At 42.8% G+C, this 25,485-nt stretch overlaps 1 protein-coding gene across 2 annotated transcripts; it reads left to right on the forward strand.

Annotated features, from left to right (window-relative positions):
• Window positions 1–4,678: 4,678 nt before the first annotated feature.
• LOC135260144 (endothelin-1 receptor-like) lies at window positions 4,679–22,562 on the forward strand. Of its 2 annotated transcripts, none has more exons than XM_064345364.1 (8): window positions 4,679–4,972; window positions 6,280–6,922; window positions 11,636–11,763; window positions 16,317–16,515; window positions 18,257–18,409; window positions 18,852–18,985; window positions 19,331–19,439; window positions 20,546–22,562. In XM_064345364.1, exons 2-8 carry the CDS (start codon window positions 6,326–6,328, stop codon window positions 20,684–20,686), a joined length of 1,461 nt encoding a protein of 486 aa, XP_064201434.1. In that variant the 5' UTR covers window positions 4,679–4,972; window positions 6,280–6,325; the 3' UTR covers window positions 20,687–22,562. The 2 variants fall into 2 exon arrangements, with proteins under 2 accessions (XP_064201434.1, XP_064201433.1); XM_064345363.1 differs by having other exon boundaries at window positions 4,680–4,972; window positions 6,276–6,922.
• Window positions 22,563–25,485: the final 2,923 nt, after the last annotated feature.

Here is a 25,485-nt window from a genome sequence, read left to right on the forward strand (position 1 = left end):
CCACTGAACTGAGCCACAGATGATAACGCATCTCATGTGAATTCCAGACAAAAAGTGAAAAAAAAATTTCATCTGGCTGCAGTCCAACAGCCTAAATCACAGAATGCTTTCCAACACACTGCATAAGAGGAGATATGGAAGAGGCATAAAAGTTGACATCAACAGTAAAATTTTCAGACATGATACTGATTCACTCTCTCACTGGTGTGTTCCTGCAGCACCTCCTAGCCTGACTATGCTCCTCCAGCACCTCCTAGCCTGACTGTGTTCCTCCAGAACCTCCCAGCCTGACTGTGTTCCTCCAGAACCTCCCAGCCTGACTGTGTTCCTCTAGCACCTCCTAGCCTGACTGTGTTCCTCCAGCACCTCCCAGCCTGACTGTGTTCCTCCAGCACCTCCTACCCTGACTGTGTTCCTCCAGAACCTCCCAGCCTGACTGTGTTCCTCCAGCACCTCCCAGCCTGACTGTGTTCCTCCAGCACCTCCTAGCCTGACTGTGTTCTTCCAGCACCTCCCAGCCTGACTGTGTTCCTCCAGCACCTCCTAGCCTGACTGTGTTCCTCCAGCACCTCCCAGCCTGACTGTGTTCCTCCAGCACCTCCCAGCCTGACTGTGTTCCTCCAGCACCTCCCAGCCTGACTGTGTTCCTCCAGAACCTCCCAGCCTGACTGTGTTCCTCCAGAACCTCCTAGCCTGACTGTGTTCCTCCAGCACCTCCTAGCCTGACTGTGTTCTTCCAGCACCTCCCAGCCTGACTGTGTTCCTCCAGCACCTCCTAGCCTGACTGTGTTCCTCCAGCACCTCCTAGCCTGACTGTGTTCCTCCAGCACCTCCCAGCCTGACTGTGTTCCTCCAGCACCTCCTAGCCTGACTGTGTTCCTCCATAACCTCCCAAGCTGACTGTACCCAGCGAGGCTCGTTCTGTTAGCCATAATGAAATCGAAAGTGGCCTCTGATTTCTTCAGTACTTCGAGTGCCCCAGTTCAGAGATCACTTGCTCCCTCTCAGACTTTAGATTTCCCACAGGGCATGTACCAATCTGCAGGAGCACATTTCCACAGATATCATCAGAGAACAAACATAGGAATTAGCAGGCAGCCTGCCACCTTTCAGTTCTGACAGAATGGCATTAATACATTATTAAGACCAAAACAACAACAACAACATGAAAGGGGGGCCAGGTAAAGGTTTCATCATTTTTATATTCATTTATTAACAAAGCTTAAGTTCCCCTCACAAGTGACAATGATGCACTAAGGGCCCCCGGGGGTCTGCATGTCACCCTGTGATAAATTAAACATTAAACCTCTGAAGACTGAAACAACTCCATACATAAAATATTTTTAATGCATGCTATCACGGAAAGGCATTATCCTTTAAAATTCAAATGATGGTAAATATTAGCCATAAACACTGAAGCGTTGCTACATTAACTTTTAAACAGTGCTAACTAAATTGATTTGCATCCTTAACGAAACTGTTGCAACTAATCGCTTTGTTGCATAGGGAAAATGAAACTGCAATATAAATTTAGAAAAGTCTAAAACATAAATATTACAAACAGTTTAGCTCAAAGTTTTCATCTTAGAGATCCTGTTATTCCGCTGTTTTATCAACTGAAAAATGTAAATATACCTTAAATGTACACCTATGAAAACACAAATGATTGCTATAAAATGTGTCATTCAATGGCTTTGACAGAACAAAGGTATCTAAATGCTGCAACTTCTGACACAATTAATTTAAAACCTTTGGAATTTGAAATTCTAGTTTTTCCAAAGTTTTCTACTTGCTGCAGCAAGCCACTAAGGCCACTAAAACCAATAATAATAATAATAATAATAATAATTGATAGTATCATTTGAAGCAGGCATCTATCCTATGGTGCTGGTTAGTTTCCTTCATGCTTGTTTTCATTTTTGCTCAACTCGATACTTTCTACTCGATCTCCTAACTCACTCGATTCGAGATTCCCTGACTCTTGATTATACGGCTCTGTGTGGATCAGCTGAGTCTTGGAGACTGGCAGTTAATTGATCATTGAGAGCAGCTGTGGTGCATTTTCTCCTGTCCAATGAGGGTGTAATGACACCCTTCCTGATGGCATTATAAGGGGCAGGAAATGGCATTTTCTGACCCTACCCTACCTCATCTCAACAGTGTTATTTTGGTTTAGAACTTCACTGGTCTTTTAAAATTTTTTGGATGCGATTTTTCCTGCTTTAGACCTGTAGGAAGCCAAGCTATTTTCAATTTCAATTCTTTATTTAAAAACACCTGCACTAGGGCACCTAGCAGATCTAGACTTGGCTAATCAAATCTTTACCCCTTGCTTAAATTATTGTCTGGCCCTACAGGCTTTGTTTTATTTATTTTATTAATGGTATGCTCTGAAAACCCTGCTTCTATCCACACAGTTCCTCGTATTTTCTGTTCATTCGGAAATAAAAAAAATTGTAAATTATAAAAGGAAAGGGAGGAAAAAACCCCAAATCTAGTTTTCCTTCAAATTGAAAAAATTTGTTTATTGAATATTGACGAGGTGTTTGTTTATTGAATATTGACGTGGCGTTTGCTTATTGAATATTTACCCGGCATTTGTTCAAGTATTAAAGAGGCATTTGGTTATTCAATATTAAAGAGGCATTTTTTGAATCTATAATTTTTATCATGTAAAGTTATTCATCCTCTTATTTTATGTGGTTCGGACCAGAATTCTGAATACTTTCTGTTCAGCTGGAGTTTTGGGATAACAGTTCCCCACAAACTGTGTAAATATATACAGGCATAAGCAACTGATTGTTGCATGTGATACATGCGGATGAATCTTGGCTATGTGGTTATGCTTTTCCATTTAGTGCTCAGGGTGATTGACCATAGTAAAGTCATGAATGCATCTCAGAACAAGGGCACAACCATAGTACACAGTGCGTCACTAGGATGAGTTTAGTTTTTCACTGATTTATTTTATGATAAGGAAAAAGAGATTTTATGTTTATGATTTCATGTTTTGTTTTTCTCTTGAAATTCCATTCAATGAAAATGTTTAACTGATTTCATTTATACCGCTTTTTAGAAGGCTTACCCTTGGGGTTATAGCTGTAACCCTAGCGCTAACCCTAACCCTAACCCTAATCAGCCAACAGGGACAGAAACACTGGAGAATCAGAGGAAATGAGGCCAATCATGAGCCCCTGGGGACATCACCATAAACTACATATCAATGAGAGGCCTGTGGCTGATTAATTTTGACATATATCAATTCAAATAGAAAATGACACAAATAGATGCCTGAGATATAAAATGTTAACTCTTTAAACAGCAGAAAATAAAAATACTATTCCTTTTGGAAAACCAGCACCAGCTTTTGCTTTTAAGAAGTATTTGCTAATTTTCCACCCAGTAGTATAACAGTGATTGCTCTTTTATGTATGCTACAAATGTGCTTTTTTGCATCTGGTCATTTGCAGTGTGGCATTGGTTAACAAGTTTAAATATCCCACTTCACACCACTCCAGCAATACTGGAAAAACTCAGCAAAATAAATCAGGAGCTGAATGAGCTTTTAGTTGTTTCTAAGCTTCACTGCATGTTTCACTGCATGCTTCACTGTATGCTTCACTGCATGTTTCACTGCATGCTTCACTGCATGCTTCGCTGCATGCTTCACTGCATGGTTCACTGAATGCTTCACTGCATGCTTCATTGCATGCTTCACTGAATGCTTCACTGCATGCATGCTTCACGGCATGCTTCGCTGCATGCTTCATCGCATGCTTCACTGCATGCTTCGCTGCATGCTTCATTGCATGCTTCACTGCATGCTTTGCTGCATGCTTCACTGAATGGTTCATTGCATGCTTCGCTGCATGCTTCGCTGCATGCTTCGCTGCATGCTCCACATTGTACAGGCACACTACGTAGTGCTGCTATTTCATTTGAATGGTTATGTATATTATTATATAAACAGCATGGTGTTATCAGCATTCTCCCATAAAGCCCCTTATCAGATTCTTATCTCATCTGTGTCTGCTTCATCTGTGGAAACGTTTCCAGGTGACACCAGGCTATTGGGAGTCATTTAAGATGAGGCTGGATACACTTTCAGCAGTATAGATAAAAAAATTATTTTCTATTTATAAAACATTTCTAAATGCCTTTGTTATGAGCGTAGAACAAAATAAATGTATTTCTATGCATTTGAAATCTTGTATCAAAAAGTATTTCACTCAAGCAAACTAAAGATTGTTCTTGGTGCATACCATCTAATATCCTCCAACTATAAGGGTACTACTATGTCTTTATTACTCATTATTCATTCATAGACTTGCTAATGGCTGCCCAAAGACATGATGCAAGACTGTGCTTTCTGTCTGCTATGGGGATCTTTTTTTAGGAAATAGTTTCACGGGAGCGGGACAGTCTGAGAGGGGAAAGTATTATGAGCCACATTTTCCCATGATGCCCTGTGCCACAACAGAGCTGTCTGTCAGCAGGCTGCAGCAGCGGAGAGGGCGTGGCCTCTGGGACCACGAGCGGAGAAGGAGACTTAACATCCCACCCAGCGAGAGAGAGAGAGAGAGAGAGAGAGAGAGACAGAGAGGGGGAGAGAGAGAGAGAGAGAGAGGGATAGAGAGGGTGAGAGACACAGAGAGAGAGAGACGGGGAAAGAGAGGGAGAGAGAGACAGAGGGAGAGACGGGGAAGGAGAGAGAGGGAAAGCGGGAGAGAGAGAGAGGGAGAGGGATAGAGAGGGGGAGAGAGAGAGGGATAGAGAGGGAGAGGGGGACAGAGAAGCACAGGACAGGGAAACCCAGCGACACAGCGCTTGGCACTTCAGAGCAGACGCTGCAGTTCTAAGGAGACGCAGCGTGACTTTGATGCGTCGCTAATTACGCTCGTGGCGCGCGGTGGATGTCTGGGAGCCTCAGCCGAAAGTTCATCATTCGAGGAAGACGAACGTTTTAGGAACGGTAGGTGGAAAACGGAGGCATTTATTATTCATAAATGTGCTGTATGAGCGCTGTCACAGGTTCCACTACTGCTGGGGCTGATCCTAAACTGTGATGCTACACCAGGAGCTGTCTGATAAATAGAGCTTTGTGTACTCAGTGGCAGCTGGGAGTTTGTACAGGAAACAGTTATTAAAATAAGCATTTCACTGCTGACATACCAGATTTGGCGCACATGGTTCTGCTCTATTCAGGACAGTTTGTGCTCTTGGTAATGCCACAATATACAGGTAAAGCCTGGGCTCCTTTCTGAGGATAAGACCCGAGTTCTGTTCGTAACATAAATTGTTTCTCTTTTGTTTATTTACTTGTTTCTGCAAGTGCATTTGATATACTGTCTGGTTTATTAATTACTGTATGCATCAATAAAACATGCTTTGTACATAGTTTCACTCGAACTCTAAATAAACAATATTTAAAAAATACAAAATATAAATTTTGAAAAATCAGGTATGGTATTTTTTTGAAAGAACCATTTTGTGATTTGACTGGCAGAATCAGAAACTGACATGTAAACTGAGGAAAGCACTGTGATAATGCAATGCCTGGGTTTAAAACCAATTAAAACTAAAAAATGACACAAAATACAAATATCATTCTTTATATTTTGACACTTCATGCAACACCCAGTCAGTGCTTCCAGGAATAACAGAGACACGACGTCATTGTTTTAACTGAGGCTGGTCACGCGTGGCCCAGAGATGCCCCTTCGCTCATCAGGAGTAATTATGTCTCTTAAAGCAGCATCAGTACTCCCCTCCCTGTGAACATTAGCCATTACTGCTCAGATACTTAGCTACATTGTGAAGTGTATGCAATGTCTTGCTAAATTTTTTTAAAAAACCTCTACAAATTGTGTTTTATTTTTACAATATATTTTATGTTTGTTCAGACTTTTGAGTGTGAAAAAGCATACTCCGTTTGTACAGAGGAACTGTGTTTAGGGGTAAGATGCCGGACACCAAACTATTTTCTCAAAAATGACTGCTGGGGAAACTGTTTTTCACATCTGTCAGCCTTGAGCTGTCTACTGGTTATATACTTCTAAATCAACTAACACTGAGTTTCATTACTAAATATTTATTTACCCTTCATTTGAACTTTGGATCAAATTTCTGCCGTAATTCAGTAAAATGGACAAAGCTTGGCTAATTTGTTCCAGGAACAGCGTCGGTTGGGAAGTGGGAATGTCAGACCTCTGAGCCTTGCCATGCCCGCCCTTGGCGCACGCTCGTAAAATGTCTCTTATCTTTTCCTTTCCCAGAAAGGCTGTCCAGCAGCCCTTATCGGTGTATCTCTTAATCGGAGTGTGGAATGCGTGTAGGAATGGGCCCTGTGGCCCTGCTGCTGGCGCTGTTCTGCACGACCGGCTGGGGAGCGGGTCAGACTAACACCACCAGCAGCGACCTGGCCATAGAACCCCCCACCCAGCGGGTGCGTGTTCCCCACACCCAGCCCCCAGCCCTCAAACTCCTCTCCACCCTGCCCCCGGCCCACGATTCCCCCTCCACCCTGCCCCCGGCCCTCGAACCCCCCTCCACCCTGCCCCCGGCCCTCGAACCCCCCTCCACCCTGCCCCCGGCCCTCGAATCCCCCTCCACCCAGCCCCCAGCAGCTGACCGCCCCTCCGTCGGTCCCCCTCCACCCTCGGGGTCCAATGGCTCAGTGAGGGTGGGGCCAGTCCCTCCTCCGCTCTGCACGCAGGACACGTCCATCAAGTGGATTTTCAAATACATCAACACCGTCATCTCTTGCATCATCTTCGCGGTGGGCATGGTGGGGAATGCCACTCTGCTGAGGATCATCTACCAGAACAAGTGCATGAGGAACGGCCCCAACGCCCTCATCGCCAGCCTGGCCCTGGGGGACCTGATCTACATCACCATCGACATCCCTATCAACATGTACAAGGTAGGAAGGATGGATGCTGCTGGATGGTGAACATCTCAATGGTACATTGTGCTTAACTTCAGGCCATTTGGAAGATGGGCTTTCTCATGGTGACAGATCTTTAAAAATGTATAAGCTCAAATGCAGGCAGAGGAAATAGGATCAGTTATAATACTGAAATTCTTGAACATAAGTTTTTAGTCTCAGTCATCCGATATTGGACTGTCAGAGTAATTTGGCTTGTCCTTGGAAATGGCAGTTAAAGCTATGCTATAACTTTCAGAATGCTATGATTAACCTAAATTATGATTAACCTAACCGAAGTGAACTTTTAACACAATGATTAGGTTCACTTCCTCCAGAAAAACCTGAATTACACAGAATTAAGCGAGTTATATCTTAACATACATTATTCAGGTAAATGGCATTCATACTTTTCTATGTGTGCTAAAAGCCTTTAAAACACTGAGATTTGTTGGGTCTAAGGGCTGCCACTCCATTGGCTAAGACACTTGGCTGGCACAGTTATGTTCTCATGGTGACAGGTGACTAGCAGGGACTGCTGGCTCCCTGTACATGGAGTTATCCTCAGATAAAGCACAGACACAGCACTGATACAGTATAGATACAGGACAGACACAGTACTGATACAGCACAGACACAGGACAGACACAGTACAGACACAGCACAGATACAGGACAGATACAGGACAGATACAGGATAGACACAGCACAGATACAGCACAGATACAGGACAGATACAGGATAGACACAGCACAGATACAGGACAGATACAGGATAGACACCGCACAGATACAGTATAGATACAGGACAGACACAGCACTGATACAGCACAGACACAGGACAGACACAGCACAGATACAGGACAGATACAGGACAGATACAGGATAGACACAGCACAGATACAGCACAGATACAGGATAGACACAGCACAGATACAGCACAGATACAGGACAGATACAGGATAGACACAGCACAGATACAGCACAGATACAGGACAGATACAGGATAGACACAGCACAGATACAGGACAGATACAGGACAGACACAGGGCAGACACAGGACATATACAGGACAGATACAGCACAGATACAAGACAGATACCAGACAGATACAGGACAGATACAGGATAGACACAGGACAGATACAGGATAGACACAGCACAGATACAGCACAGATACAGGATAAACACAGCACAGATACAGCACAGATACAGGACAGATACAGGATAGACACAGCACAGATACAGCACAGATACAGGACAGATACAGGATAGACACAGCACAGATACAGGACAGATACAGGACAGACACAGGGCAGACACAGGACATATACAGGACAGATACAGCACAGATACAAGACAGATACCAGACAGACACAGGACATATACAGGACAGATACAGGACAGACACAGCACTGATACAGCACAGACTCAGGACAGATACAGGACAGATGCAGCACTGATACAACACAGATAAAGGACAGGCACAGCACAGATGAAGGACAGACACAGCACAGATACAGGACAGACACAGCACTGATACAGTATAGATACAGCACAGACACAGGACAGATACAGCACAGACGCAGCACAGACACAGGACAGACACAGCACTGATACAGGACAGACACAGCACTGATATAGTATAGATACAGCACAGACATAGGACAGATACAGGACAGACACAGCACAGATAAAGGACAGACACAGCACTGATACAGTATAGATACAGCACAGACACAGAACAGATACAGGACAGACGCAGCACAGACACAGATACAGCACAGATACAGGACAGACACAACACTGATACAGTATAGATACAGGACAGACACAGCACTGATACAGCACAGACACAGGACAGATACAGGACAGACACAGCACTGACACAGCACAGATAAAGGACAGACACAGCACTGATACAGTATAGATACAGCACAGACACAGAACAGATACAGGACAGATGCAGCACAGACACAGATACAGGACAGACACAGCACAGATACAGACACAGACACAGCACAGATACAGACACAGATACAGGACAGATAAATCCATGCTGGTGAGGTCTGTCTCTTGCAGTGAAAACAGTACATTTCAGTGGCATGTATGCTGTGATCAGGTTGTGCCAGTGTCCTGTGAAATATAAAGAATGAAAAGTTCTGAAATATTGACTCTCATGTGAGGTTAGCATTTATTCCGGGCACCTAATTTCCCTAAATCAGTTTTGAGAGTGAATCATTTAACAGTAATTTTCACTAAACTCATTATGACTTTATATTTTCTTACCTTGTGAATGTACTTTTGTAAGTCACTTTGGCTAAAAGTGTCTGGCAAATGACAAACTATAAATGATAATAACAAGCAGTACAGGATGGTGGTGGTAGTACGCATTTAAACACTGGAACTTGCTCATACTGCACAGAGGAGCGGCCTAAAATTGTAGGGTAAAATGTACCTTTTCTCCTAAGATGGAGGGCAATTTTGTCTTGTTATTGTGACTTAACGTGCATGTGCAGACGAGATCAAAGGGTTGGGGTGACGGTCCCAGTATGGGCCGGTCCCGGATCGGAGAGCCAGGGGCTTATCTCTGCAGCACTCTACTGTAATCTCCAGACCCTGCGATGAGTGTGGCTGAGACCGGGCCTCCTAAAATAAACACACGAGACGCCGCCAGGTCAGAGAACCAGAGCCTGGCCGTTCCACCGGCTACCTCATCCTGCCTTCGGCTTGACCTCACCACACGGCCAGCGCCTGGAAATTATCAGCATGACTTCCAAATCGACAAAACCAACATGTTTACAGTTTTCTGTCTGTGCGGTTTACAGAAAGTAAATTAATTTAATCAGCACAGATTGTGAAAGCAGTCTTAGTAATGAACAGTTCTTGCCATGTAATTATCATTTGTTTATGTTGGATTGTCAGTGAATAATAGTAAAACTACAGTAAATCACTTCTAGATTGTAAAAACCATTAGTGAACAATGTTTGTTCTAGTTAAAGGCAACAGAAAATTAAAACTGCTCCACCATTCAATAAATTAATTCAGCATCTGTGAACAGAAAGGATTTGGCATAGACCGAAGCAGCTTTTGTAGTAAACTCAATCTCTGTGTTTTTATTTGGCATCGACCGTAAAGCCCATTCTTGGGGCACAGGTTGCCCCCTGGTGGAGCGGAGGTTGACCACTTCACTTCAGTTTTTTGTTTTTCAGTCTGCATGTTGACACAATAACTGACAAATTTATGTATGGAGTTGCAGAACAAACAAAGGTTACTGACTTTCAGACAAGAAACAAATGGTCAGACCTTAGTGATGCTTTTTATTGTATATTTTGCCAACACTAATGGGTGATCTCATCTGAAGGCAAAAAGAAGCTCTTTAACTTGAGATGGGTGCTTAATCCATTTTGCAAGGGGTTATGACCCTAATCATTATTTTTGGCTAAGACGCGTTGTACTGTGTGTCATTCTGACTGCCACTGATCCGTCCCCAAGCCCAGCACTCTGTGACAGCTCGGGTAACTCAGGTAGTTGCCTTGTCGTCCTGCGTTCTGCAGGGGAGCCGGTCAATGGCGATGCCCATGTCATGGGAAAGGGAAAGATTCATTCAAACTGTCCCCAGGAATCTCATTCTGACAGGACTTCCGCAGAACGCAGTGGTGTTCAGACAGAACACATCCTGAGCAGCTCACAGACGAGGCATTCTCAGAGTAAGGGCCTCGAAACGGACAGGAAACCATTCATCAAACTGAACTCTTCTGACTAGAATTTCAGATGAACTCAGTCATCACCTCTCCAAGTTCACAGTCAGTTGTTTCAACATAATGTTGGCTATTGTAAGTATTGTAATTTTTTAAAATTTAAAAACCAGAGCTAACAAAGCAGAATCACCAGGAAGGAAAACTGAATGGAAAAGTTAAAGCATTTCCATATCTCCAGTAATCAAAGTTCAAAACCACTTGTCATTAAGTGACAAAGCTAACGTGTTGGTTTGCGGCTTATACACTGGAAAAGCAGCCCTAGAAAAAATGTGTCATTTTAATCAGTTTGCCAGGATTAAATCAGGCAATAAAGCAAACATGGCACGACATCTGAATTCCCCAACCAAAGTGTCTGGAGTTGGGAACAATGCCAGCCCCTCTCCAGAAATGTCCATCATTTGTTTGGGTTTAAATGATTCAGTCAAGAGGCTTTTTGAAAATCCCACTTTGTGGCTCTCAAGAGCCAATTTCTGCATAGTTCAGCCACAGAATACCTGCTGTTCCCTCTAGGGTGATACAAGAGCTGTGTCAGACCCATTAAGTCAAGGACTCAGACTCGATCACTTTGACACTCAGAGCAAAGCAGAATGCAGCACTTCAGCGCTCGCAAGGAAAGAGGCCAGATGTGGAGATGTGTTCACCTTGTTGAGGGTGGTGACAGATTCAGTGACACAACACAGAATCAGCACTGCTGGTGTGTCTGTCCCCCTCAGCCAATCACAGTGACGCTGTGTCTGTGTGTCTGTCCCCTCAGCCAATCACAGTGACGCTGTGTCTGTGTGTCTGTCCCCTCAGCCAATCACTGTGACGCTGTGTCTGTCCCCCTCAGCCAATCACAGTGACGCTGTGTCTGTGTGTCTGTCCCCCTCAGCCAATCACAGTGACGCTGTGTCTGTGTGTCTGTCCCCCTCAGCCAATCACAGTGACGCTGTGACTCTTCTCCCCCATACAGCTCCTGGCTGGAAGGTGGCTCTTGGAAGACCATCCTTTCGGACTCTTCCTGTGTAAACTGGTCCCCTTCCTGCAGAAGGCTTCTGTGGGCATCACAGTCCTTAATCTGTGTGCGCTCAGCGTAGACAGGTACAGTATTACTCCCTGTGTTACAGACAGGTACAGTATTACTCCCTGTGTTACAGACAGGTACAGTATTTACTCCCTGTGTTACAGACAGGTACAGTATTACTCCCTGTGTTACAGACAGGTACAGTATTTACTCCCTGTGTTACAGATAGGTGCAGTATTTACACCCTGTGTTACAGACAGGTACAGTATTTACTCCCTGTGTTACAGACAGGTACAGTATTACTCCCTGTGTTACAGACAGGTACAGTATTACTCCCTGTGTTACAGACAGGTACAGTATTTACATCCTGTGTTACAGACAGGTACAGTATTACTCCCTGTGTTACAGACAGGTACAGTATTTACACCCTGTGTTACAGACAGGTACAGTATTACTCCATGTGTTACAGACAGGTACAGTATTACTCCCTGTGTTACAGACAGGTACAGTATTTACACCCTGTGTTACAGACAGGTACAGTATTTACACCCTGTGTTACAGACAGGTACAGTATTTACACCCTGTGTTACAGATAGGTACAGTATTACTCCCTGTGTTACAGATAGGTACAGTATTACTCCCTGTTTTACAGATAGGTACAGTATTACTCCCTGTGTTACAGACAGGTACAGTACAGTACAGCCTCAGACTGTAACTGAATAATAGGAATCATTGGAAAAACAGTTTTAAAGTCATTTGGAATAATTGGACCTTTGGAATAAATCATTTTTTCTGCATTCTTGTAGAATGTCTAACTTCCCGTTTTAATGGAATAAATTTGTGATCCAGGGTCACTTTAATACTTTAGCTGTTATTCATTATTTGACTAAATAAACAACTAAACATCAAATAACCATGGATTTGATTAGTCCAGGGGAAGAATAGCGCTGGTAATATTCATTTTTAGTGGGGTATGGGACACATAATATAACTAGCTGTAGATATATTATGCATGTACGTTAATAAGAGGCTTTGATGTTTTTGAATGTCCGCGCAAGCCAACATCTGCAAAAGATAATCTCCTGCGTACGCTGAGGTTATGTGCAGAATGTATTCGTGCCTCGAGGACATTACCCAGCACAAAAGAACCTTTCAGCGTCGCTCAGGAAATGTGGTGTCCATCACTAACCAGGGAACACGCCCTGCCCTTTTCCTCCGACCTTTGACCCCTGACAGAGTAGGCCTGCGGGCCTTGAAAGAGCCACCTAGAAAGCTGTTCACACGGACACTGCACTCCACGGGGCAGGAAAAGCTTTTAGTTAAAGCCAGATTTGACCTTTGACCCAAGTGTCACCTGTCTGAAAAGTAAGGGAGGGAAAAGCCAGTGAGGTTCTATGGCCATGTTTATTCTCAAAACAACATTTTGTCCTGGTAAAGCTCCTTTGAGGACTGTGGACAAATGGCTCCGGAAAGATTAATTAGTTCCCTCATTTCACTTAAGAGGAAATAGAGGGTGTGAGCCAGTTAATATCGTGTTTGAGGTGAGCAGTTGCGGAAGTTAATAAGGTCATTTGGAATTGTCTGCTTGGCTCCTCCTTATGAGAACGTATAGAGCAGTACTCCATCAGTAGATGTGTATATAACATCCAAGACACACACAGAAACAAATATATTTTAAAACGCCAAAATAAGAGGTTCTCCCATTTGTAATACATTGTATAGTATTCCCCCCTCCAAAGATAATTAGTTATGCCCTTCAGAAGCTGAAAAGGCAAAGAGGATGCAAGCACTTACTGTTTATTTATGCTGCCATTGCAGGCGTAGTGTGCAGCTGAAAAGCTTTCTGAGAGGGTTCTAATGTATCCTGTTACACTGGCATTTTTACACATCAATGCACTGCTTTGTGTCTTTAGCCACAGGCAATATGATGCAGCTTTTGTGTCTTCTTTTTTCAATGTAGCAGAATGTAGGTTGAGTTCATATCTCTTAAACAGTTTTATATATTCTATGCTTACCTTCATTTCATATGTGAATTTAAAATGTCTGATCTTTTTGTTACTTTCCTACTGAGATTCCCAAGCTAAAGTTGCGTGCCAGACAAGCAAACAAAAGTCCATGTGCAGGATATTGACTAAAAGCAAATGAGAGGATTTTTCCAGAAACAGGCTCTTTGTCTTGTAAACCTTATATGCCACCAAGTGGAAAAAAGGGCAGAAGTATCCTTCTCTTCCTGTCACGATGCAAATATTTACATGTGCACTAACGGAACCTGGAAATACTAACGAAACTCTGAGAGAGAGACAAAAAGACAGACATCTTTTTTTAAAAATTGACACGGCATATAATGTTTGCAGCGGTCAATTTTGTTTTAAAACAGTTGCTCTGAGGAATCGTGAGAAGGATTGTAAACTCTACTCAGGCGTAATGATCGCAGGATAGCAGCCATCTTGAAGCCATTCAAAGTTTTTAAAAAATGCTGGTAGTTGTTGGTAATTATTCATGCTGCATGCCACAAAAAGTGTTTTGATGAGGAAGATATGTTGAAAGAGCGTGCCAACAGGACTTTGCTGTGAAAAGTCATTTATGTTCCTCAGAATAGAAATATATATTTTTTTTTTTTGTTAAAAGTAGCCTTTATCTATTTCCCTCATGTACTGATGGTATTGCATGCGTACAAGCCTGCTGTACACTGGAGAATTTCTGGCCAAGGTAGTTGTACATATAGGACCACAGTCTTCACATGCAGAGTAGCTGAATGTAGAGCCCATTCCATTAGTGCGTACTCAGACCAGATGACGGACGTGGTCTGAAATGGCGGATTAGAGGAGCTTTCTGGTAAGCTTGAGTTGGGCAATCAGTATGTTACAACCAAGACTAGAACACATGTAAGATGGTGAAATCACCTGGCTTTAGTGAGGAAACCCAGCTGCTTTCTCCATGCTGGATGAAGGGTGGCTTAGGAAACCTGACAGTGCAGAATTTTAGTTGTGAAATTTTGTCTTCATCTTGCCACAACAGGAAGTGTCTGTCTGGCCACTTTTCTCTGGTGACCTTTAAAGCATCTCTAAGGGCAGATAGTCATCAGTTCATGCATTTTTTAGTTTTAGTTTAGTTAGGCAACAGTTAGTCCATGCTCCTACATTAGCACAGCTAGTTTTAGAACAGATGTAATGTCTTTTGACTGCCTTGGCTGACAACAGCTGCTTGTGGCCTCAACAGCAGGGAAGTATAATGCAGAAAAGCACATGCCTAAGCATGGGCCCAAGAACAGTACCTTGGGGGACCTTGCACTTTTTGCCAGACAGTTCAGAAGAATCCTCTTCATATTGATCTGATAAAATATAGAAATATATGTAAATTACATAATTGCTCAGAACTGAAAAATAAAGACTTCAGTTCTAACCAGTTCAGTTTCATTTCAACTCTAATTCACTGCACCTGATTCTACTCATTTACAGCTCAACAATATCTCTAACTGTTGAATGAGGTGTGTTTTGTTAGGGTTGGAATGAAAACCTACAGGATGGCAGATCTTCAGGAAAATGGTTGGCAAGCACAGATGTAGACTGATTTCGAGAAATGCAGCACTTGGGGCAGTGGTACAGAGCGTGGTACATAAGGCTGTTTGTGGTACTCTCTGTCCCAGGTACAGGGCGGTGGTATAGAGCGGATCATAAGGCTGTTTGTGGTACTCTCTGTCCCAGGTACAGGGCGGTGGTATAGAGCGGATCATAAGGCTGTTTGTGGTACTCTCTGTCCCAGGTACAGGGCGGTGGTATAGAGCGGATCATAAGGCTGTTTGTGGTACTCTCTGTCCCAGGTACAGGGCGGTGGTATAGAGAGGATCATAAGGCTGTTTGTGGTACTCTCTCTCCCAGGTACAGAGCGGTGGTATAGAGCGGATCATAAGGCTGTTTGTGGTACTCTCTGTCCCAGGTACAGGGCGGTGGTATAGAGCGGATCATAAGGCTGTTTGTGGTATTCTCTGTCCCAGGTACAGAGCGGTGGTATAGAGCAGATCATAAGGCTGTTTGTGGTACTCTCTGTCCCAGGTACAGGGCGGTGGTATAGAGCGGATCATAAGGTTGTTTGTGGTATTTTCTCTCCCAGGTACAGAGCGGTGGTATAGAGCAGATCATAAGGCTGTTTGTGGTACTCTCTGTCCCAGGTACAGGGCGGTGGTATAGAGCGGATCATAAGGTGTTTGTGGTACTTTCTGTCCCAGGTACAGGCGGTGGTATAGAGCGGATCATAAGGCTGTTTGTGGTACTCTCTGTCCCAGGTACAGGGCGGTGGTATAGAGCGGATCATAAGGCTGTTTGTGGTACTCTCTGTCCCAGGTACAGGGCGGTGGTATAGAGCGGATCATAAGGTTGTTTGTGGTATTTTCTCTCCCAGGTACAGAGCGGTGGTATAGAGCAGATCATAAGGCTGTTTGTGGTACTCTCTGTCCCAGGTACAGGGCGGTGGTATAGAGCGGATCATAAGGCTGTTTGTGGTACTCTCTGTCCCAGGTACAGGGCGGTGGTATAGAGCGGATCATAAGGCTGTTTGTGGTACTCTCTGTCCCAGGTACAGGGCGGTGGTATAGAGCGGATCATAAGGCTGTTTGTGGTACTCTCTGTCCCAGGTACAGGGCGGTGGCCTCATGGAGCCGGGTCCAGGGCGTCGGCATCCCGCTGCTCACGGCTGTGGAGATCATCTCCATTTGGGTCCTGTCCATCTTACTGGCTGTGCCAGAAGCCATTGGGTTCAGCATCGTCACCTTCGACTACAAAAACGTCACAATGAAAACCTGCATGCTCTACCCACAGACCCCATTCATGATGGTACAGTACTTCTTATACACTCATTTTAGAAGGGTTTCATATATTGGATCTATATACATGGTTCACTGATGCTCTGAGCTGACTGGCCTTCCTCACAATGCAATGAAAATATCAACATACTGTAGCAATGTACAGTTCTGAGTATACTGGGGAAATAATTTTTATTACCATAGTTAAAACAAACCCAGCACACCCGGGTGTCCTGACAGTCCAGAGCTTGCTGCATTGGGCAATGATGTGGTGGTAAGCTGCTCGTATAAACCAGTCAGTGTGTTTGTTATTCAACAACATCACAAACCGAAGAATAACAAACATGTCTCTGAAATTAAAGCTGCATGCGATGCATCCCCAGCCCTTCATCCCAATAGGAATGGAAAGCTGTAATGTGCTCTTATAACACTGCTCTGCCACCCACACAGGAAGTGCTGAAACTGCATGCTGTTCTAACATGCTCACCAGGGAACTAGTAACTTCTTACACCAGCCATAGAGAGGCTCGCAGGAGAGCTCTCACTGATTACAGGAGGAGTGCATCTCTTTGCTTTGGCATCTGGTGACCTGTAAGTGCCTGGGGAGTCACTAGGACGTGTTTATGCAGCAGCAACCTGAGGACCCAGGTTATGGTAGACCATCTGCTGCAGGCTGCCAGCCAATGTTGGGTGATGACCCCGCCCAGGCCAATGTTGGGTGATGACCCCGCCCAGGCCAATGTTGGGTGATGACCCCACCCAGGCAAATGTTGGGCGATGACCCCGCCCAGGCCAATGTTGGGCGATGACCCAGCCCAGGCCAATGTTGGGTGATGACCCAGCCCAGGCCAATGTTGGGTGATGACCCCACCCAGGCCAATGTTGGGTGATGACCCAGCCCAGGCCAATGTTGGGTGATGACCCCACCCAGGCCAATGTTGGGTGATGACCCAGCCCAGGCCAATGTTGGGTGATGACCCAGCCCAGGCCAATGTTGGGTGATGACCCAGCCCAGGCCAACCCTGTATTGTCTGGCTGTAAGACACATAATGAGTAACAGAGTCCCTTGGGGGCTTAAGAATTTTTGTTTTTAAAGGCAAGTGTCACATTCTTAGCCATTATGTACTCTGAACTATATCCTTTTACTGTATACATTACAGGCTGGGTATTTTACTAGAAAAGAACAAGTAGGCTATTAAAGACTTTGACCTTTTGCTAAGCCATTGTTTGCAATGGGAAACATGGGAATCCCATGGTGGGAATGCACATATATAGCAGACCAGTGTGTGTATTCCCAATTGCCCCATGTGTCTGCAGTGTAACACACAATTCTAATCTTAAGGGCTGCAGGCATCTGCAAGGGTATTATGGCTAAACACGCAGTGTCTGAGGGAAGCTGATGTAAATCTATTATGCTGGAAAACTATGGGCCCTGTTAAGAGCCTGACCCTGATTTGTTTGCTTGTATGAAGAGCTTTAATGACTTTGTTTATACACGTAAGTACCTAATCATCTAACTGCGATTAGGCTTCTCAAAATATCAATTATTTCCTATGGAACTTTTCACACAACCCAACCTGCTGTGATGGTTTGTTTTCAGAACATAATGTGGGAAATATGAGCTCATAAACCAGCTCAATGGATTTTGAAACTCCATAAATCATGGTAGAGATGTTTTCTTTGAAGGTCCACAGAGTTTCCTTGTGTATATTTCAGTGCAGAGAGCTCTGTCTAGTTTGCTTCCTGTTTCTAAACCTCTGCTCTTCTCTTCAGTTCTACATGAATGCCAAAGACTGGTGGCTTTTTGGCTTCTACTTCTGCGTTCCTCTGGCCTGCACAGCCATATTTTACACCCTCATGACCAGCGAGATGCTCCACCGCAGGAATGGGAGTCTGAGGATTGCTCTGAGCGAGCACCTCAAGCAGGTGAGAGACTTATTGAACTATGTGAATAATGTGAAACTGCGTATTAGTAACACATATATTAAATGTTAAAAGTGATGAAATTCCTAAATCATTATTCATGGCAATACTCTGGGGCAATACTCTCTCGCCTTGGTTACTTACACAGGAAAGGACTTTTCTGGCTTTCAGTTGCACTCATTCACTTATTAACTTATTCACTCATTCACTTATTCACTTATTCACTCATTCACTTATTCATATATTCACACATTCATGCATTCACTTATTCACTCATTCACGCATGTATTCCAGCCATTTTATCTGACTGCTCAGAGGTCCTGTTATAACATATTTAAGGAACCCTTAACACTTTCATAAACCTTGGGTGATGGGTGATGAAAATCCTGATTTTTACAGATCTTTGTTACGATGCTCTGTCTTACTGGTGTTTTTCCTGTTTCAGAGGCGAGAGGTGGCCAAGGCGGTGTTCTGCTTAGTGCTGATATTTGCACTGTGCTGGTTTCCTTTGCATCTCAGCAGGATATTAAAGAAATTAATGTACATTCCCAGTGACACCGGGCGCTGTGACCTGCTCAAGTAAGTAGACATATTTAGTTTCTTAAATTGAATAAATATAAGCATTTTTTAAATTTACTAAAATATGTTCAAAATATTTTTGTGTACAAAATAGAGCTAGATCAGTTGGTACCACAATAATAGCTCTGTTTTAGTTAAAAAGAACAGACTTACATGATAACTGTTCATTTAGAAGTCATTGATAATTATTTTTCTTTATTCTTCATTGTTAGAAAGCATTTAAAATGTCATCAAGAAATAGCTTTACATTTCAGAACTGTCGACCCCCATGAAATTACATGTTTTGGAGAACACTCCACTGGAGGGATTTAAACTTAATTAAAATGATTTTCCTCTTAATTTTAGCTTCTTGTTGGTGCTTGACTACCTCGGCATAAATCTGGCCACTGTCAACTCCTGTATAAACCCCATCATCCTCTATTTTGTCAGCAAGAAATTCAAGAACTGTTTCAAGGTACGCCCCCTGCTGGACATTGCCATGCTTGTTGGTTTTACCCACTGCTTGTTGGAAGAGAGACAAACATTTAGCAGATCCATCTTCAGAGACAGTTTTATTTTTTTAAATTGTAACGATAAGGACGGTTTCTTCACTCACTTCACTCACGATGTGAAAGCAGCTGAATGCTGCCAGGGCAAGGCCACATGCTGCACATTCCCTCAGCGTGAGACAGGCCAGCGTGAGACAGGCCAGCGTGAGACAGGCCAGCATGAGACAGACCAGCGTGAGACAGACCAGCGTGAGACAGGCCAGCGTGAGACAGGCCAGCGTGAGACAGACCAGCGTGAGACAGGCCAGCGTGAGACAGGCCAGACATCCCCTCTCACGCTCTCCAGAGAGATAACCGACCCCCAGCCCTCACGGTACCTATTACACCAACCTAAAGCACCTGAAGCAGCGCTGCACGGCACAGCAACTGGGGCGGCCACACTGGAAACAATTCGACACGCAAAGAAACCTCTGCATCATTTAAAAAATGTTACCCTCAAACATTAAAAGAGAGATTGTTGCCCTGGCATAATGTTAGGAAATCTATCTAAGACCACAACAGCAGACTGGAATGTTTACATTATAACAAAAAAATGTAATTGTTTGATATTTATTCCACAGCTGTTTATACTAATAAGAGTCATGTTAAAGCCATGTATATCCTAAGAAAGTAGATTGCGGGAAATTCACTAATCCGCGCTTTCCAAATTTGGGCACAACCTTGTATTTCCTCCATACATACCATATAGGGAGCAAACCATGTCTGCTTGTCTTTTTTATGTAAAAAATGGCCCATTATGTCATTGGGGAATACTGTACAGTGGAAGACGTTTGTTATGTACACATTTGTGATCTATGGATCTTGGTTCTTGTGCTGTAGCTGTACATCATATTAACCTCTCTCTCCCTCTCTCTCTCTCTCTCTCTCTCTCTCTCTCTCTTCCCCTCTCTCTCCCTCTCTCTCTCTCTCTTCCCCTCTCTTCCCCCCTCTCTCTCTCTCTTCCCCTCTCTCCCCCTCTCTTCCCCTCTCTCTCTCTCTCTCCCTCTCTCTCTCACCCCCCCCCCCCCCTCAGTCATGTCTGTGCTGTTGGTGTCACTCAGGGATGTTGGTAAACAGCATGGTGCCCCTGAATGGGACGAGCGCTCAGTATAAAACACAGGAGGCCCACAATCACAACCAGGACCGCAGCCTGCGGAAGGACAGCAACACCTAAGCCCCTCCCCAGGACACCCCCCCCCCCACTGACAGGAGTCATCAAAGCTTCATCAGGGCCATCTGCACCCTAAAGGACAGAAACAGACCTGATCTGGTGACACATGCTAGAATCTCAGGTTTCAAAATCAGCTTTCACTTCTGCAGGAAGACTGAAGTGATGCTGAGTGTGACGCAGCAAGAAATAAATTTTACAAGAACACGACGGCAAGCCCATACAATGAGACCAAAGTGTCCTTAACCACGTTTCATAGCTCTCCCAAAACCCTGAACAAAGTCAACACAGGAAGGGCCAAGAATGCTTGCACAGGACGAAAGGGCACGGTAACAGGTCACAGGTGAAAGCAAGCTATAAACAGCTCTGCTCAGCTAGCACCATGTCAGTCCATTCATCCTTTATCTATACCCCTGGGCAGGGTCGCGAGGGGTGCTGGAGCCTATCCCAGCGTGCATTGGGCGAGAGGCAGGAATTCACCCTGGACAGGCCACCAAACTATCACACACCATTCACTCACCATTCGCTCACACTCATACCTATGGGGAATTTAGAGTCTCCAATCCAATTGGCCTACCTGCATGTCTTTGGACTGTGGGAGGAAACCAGAGTACCTGGAGGAAACCCACGTGGACCCGGGGGATTTGAACCCAGGACGCCACTCTGAGGCGACAGTGCTACCCATATTTTTTTTAAATTCATATTAAGTGTGCTGGTGTCAGCAACACCGCTGACAGCTGCAGGGAGCAGCTGCAGGGGGGAGACCGTGTCGGGCCCACCCTGGTGTTCGTTGGAGGACGTTACACTGCGCTTGGTTGTGGTGACTCACCCTGGTGTTCATTGGAGGACGTTACACTGCGCTTGGTTGTGGTGACCCACCCTGGTGTTCGTTGGAGGACGTTACACTGTGCTTGGTTGTGGTGACCCACCCTGGTGTTCGCTGGAGGACGTCACACTATGCTTTGGAGGTTTGATCTGCACAGGGTACAATCAAGAGCCTTTTCATATTTTCGGGAAAGCGCTGATGATGTTCATACACATTTTCTTCAGAAACGTGAATTACGCTCATTCAACAGTAACACTTACTGGAGCTGCCTGCTCCTGGGCTCTAAGCCAAGCCACCTGCCCAGATGAATGAGGACTGAAGGGTCTGGGCCCAGGCCAGCACTTTTACCACATTAGCCTATTACTGACTAAATATTAAAGTATTACATGCAGTATTTATGAGATGATTATTCGAGATAATCCACTTGAAATATAGATACGCTTTTCCCAATATGTATTATAAATGGTGTTGCTTATGGGAGAAAAATATGGAATTGGCTGAATTGAAACTGAAACGAAAAGGTGTGTTTTACCTTGATTGTCCTTGAGAATGTTAATATTTGGGTTTCACATTATTATTTATATTAAATTGTCTGTATAAAGAATCCAGAATCACAGGCTATATATATTGTATACTATTGGTCATTCCAAATTCTTTCCAAAAAACATTTTTAAAAATGCAAATGTTAAAGCTAATTGTATGTTTACTCCACAAGAAAAAGTCAGCATATTATCAGATGATTTCGACAGAAGTAATTTAAGTTTTTGTATTTTTTATTTTTTGTACTAATTATTCTTAGAAGCGTTTTTGTCCTTCATCCAGTGCCTGAGATAGGACTGAATATGTGTTGATTTATGTTTAATTACAGTGAGTACTATAATTAGTGCATGAAAAGGAGTATTATTGATTACTTGTTTCTATTCAGGAAATACAGTGAACTTAACTATGTATTTGTTATAATTTCTGTTATTGTGTGTGTATCTGTGTATGAGTGTGTGCGTGTGTTTGTGTGAGCATGAAAGAATTCTAAAATAAATAAACTTCCTTGTACTTCAATTCTGGTGCATTATTTAGTTACTGTTAAATAGTAGCCAGAGATTCAATAATTAACTCTTTATTATAGTTTTCTGAAATTTGTATGTTATGATACTTTAAAACTGGATGTATTTCCTCAAAAGATTTTTTTGGAATTTATTCCTAATTGATATATAGAAATGACATATATCATAATATTAAGTGAGATGGAGAGGGAAATTTAATAATTTAGCATACCAATACAGAAAGCTTCAGAAAACATATTTTTCTGTAGAGGTTCTGTTATTGCTCATATGGCCAATGATTACAGCGATTCATTGTTTGTTTTATTGCAAACAGAGATATCTTAACTCATGGACATCAAGAGATGAATTCCACACATCCCAGCAAAGAATTGTCTTCCTTATTTCAGTAGATAGCAAAATATTAAACAAAAACATTGTGTACATTTAATGTGTAAATCATAAGTATTAAAATAAAAATAGATGATCATTTATTGCGCTATTGTTCTGACCGAAGGGATAGTTGACTTTTTGGAGTTTCTGTAAGTACTTCAGTTTTAATGTATATTTGGATTTGCTCAAACAGCCCAGTTTTTGTACACTCACTGGCGTCCCATTGCCAGCTAATGTGAAGTTGCTCTGCAGAAGTTTCTCTATGTATGTGTATATATATACTGTGAACCCTACAGGCGCATGAGCCTTTGGATCAGAGTAATTTGAAACTACTGTAAGTATTTAAATATCCTTCATCGCACATACAACCTTCCTGTGCCAATAAAAATCATTCCCCAAAACAAATAACATTTCCTAAAAACTTAATAAAGTTAACTACGTCTTTTCACTAATATGAAAGAAACTGGAACCGAGCCAAAGGAATTACTTATTGCGTAAATAACAAAACTTGTTACAGTTCTTTAAAAGGCTATTTTGAGCTTAAAAGCAGTTAAAACTGTTCATTTTATCAAAGCCAGCTGAGCTGCACCAAAGCAGATGCATTGAAAGTCTTTGTTAACCAGGAGGTTTTTTATTCACTGCTCAATCTTGATGTGGTGGAAATGGAAAGTTAATAAAAATCACAAATGCATTACACAGCATAGATGAAAGCAGTCTGGCATGTCTATGTAGCATGAAGTGAATTAACTGAGCTATCGCTGAGCCTGGTTTCCATGTAGTCTGATGCCAGACACAGACTCATAACCTGTCAGTAACAGACCGCATGTACATCCCTGCTGGAGTGAAAACATGTTTCTGTGTCAACAACGATACACAAAATCAAATGTGTACCACGTTGTGCACCTATAAAATCACACATGTTTTTAGTAAGTCTAAATTGTTTCAAGCATAATTGCACATATTCTGCCTGGCTGTGAGCGTTCTGTAATATCAAATGAATGGTGTGTGGTGTGGCAGTGGATATTGGCATCAGCTTTAATGTCAAATGGAACATATTTAATGGAATGGTTAGACAAACCAACCTACCAATGGCAAAAACAATATTATAGACTACTCATGAAAATCTGAGTTATAATTTGAATAATGGCTGGGTGACGGTTATGGGTTAGTCTAATTTCAAGGGAAGTTATAGTATTGTTTGTGTATTGATATTATTATTGTACGTCTTTTGCAGTAATGGCTGAGGGGCAGGGAAATTTGGGCAGCGTTCGAAACTGCATGCTAGCATATTTTTTTCAGGAAACATACAATGTAATAGTATTCACCTTATTCGTTTCATATTGGAACAACATTTTTTTAAAATCCACTGACGATACTGCAGTATTAAAATCAAGAATGTTTGTTTGTATAATATAAATTTATTTGAAAAGAAACAGCTTTGTTCTAAAAGTCAGTGCAGAGCTAATAGTTCATAAATAAATGCAATTTTATGAAACCTCTCAACTTTTCTTTTTGTGAACCCTTTGTGACTCCACATCCCCTGCCATTTTACATCATACTCCCTTAAAGCAAATATTCATGGCACAAGTATGGTTGAGGCCCATCCATTCCTAATTTATAAAAGCCTTGCGGTTCCATCTAATATTCATGGACAATCTGTATAGTGCTACAAACAAGGAATAACTGAAATGCAAAGTAGCAGAACATCATCAGTGAATTCTATCTACATATTTTTACTGACCTGTTCTAATAATATAGAGTATCTCAGATGTCCTTAGATATTGAACTACCACTACAATGTGTTTTATAAAAAGCAATTATACACAATTAATATTATAGCAATTGCCAGTGTGCATAAATTTCACAAAAACAATTACATACATACACACACACACACTGTAATAATCACAAACAGACTTATAGAAAACGTTGCTGAATTATAGATTTATGAGGCCATCTAGTGGCCTAACCCGGGAGGTTTAGTCCTTAATTGGCAATTCAGTTCCTTTAATCAGATAATGGCATTAGATCGTTGTAATTTATTTATATATGTATATTTTAATTATGGTTAAATATAATTTAGTTAGACTTTTCCAGCATAGTAGCATGACAACTCTTTTACTAACAGAATAAATCATGCTTTAGATTAATTATCAATGCCTTCGCGGTTAAGATAATATTAAAATGAAAAGTGACAGTAAGTCAATTTCGTGAAAATCACTTTATATGACACTACTTCCAATTTATTTTTGTGCAGTAATTTTTAGGTAGCCCTGATTTGTTCTGTAAAATGAGTGCGGACAACAACCCTCCATTGACTTACAAAACAACTTGTGCATCTTCTTAGATCTCGCTATCTTTGATTGTGCCCTGGTGTACTTGGATGACAGTGATTTCACCATCACGTGAAAGCTGTGCGTGGCATACAAACATAATGCCCTTGCACTGATTGATTGAAAAGCTAGCGAAAAATATTTTACTTTGCCATAGCTTCTGCGCATTACCCAATCGAAGGGAAGCAAATAGGCGGGACTCCGCTGTGGTTGGTT

The sequence above is a fragment of the Anguilla rostrata genome, chromosome 7, assembly GCF_018555375.3.
Source record: "Anguilla rostrata isolate EN2019 chromosome 7, ASM1855537v3, whole genome shotgun sequence".
NCBI lineage: Eukaryota > Metazoa > Chordata > Actinopteri > Anguilliformes > Anguillidae > Anguilla > Anguilla rostrata.

Excerpts from the sequence above, each read along its gene's own strand:
- LOC135260144 (XM_064345364.1), top strand. The coding sequence starts at position 6,326 with ATGCGTGTAGGAATGGGCCCTGTGGCCCTGCTGCTGGCGCTGTTCTGC. Across the intron at positions 18,410-18,851 it reads TGAGCGAGCACCTCAAGCAG|AGGCGAGAGGTGGCCAAGGC; the intron begins GTGAGAGACTTA and ends TTCCTGTTTCAG. Across the intron at positions 19,440-20,545 it reads AATTCAAGAACTGTTTCAAG|TCATGTCTGTGCTGTTGGTG; the intron begins GTACGCCCCCTG and ends CCCCCCCCTCAG.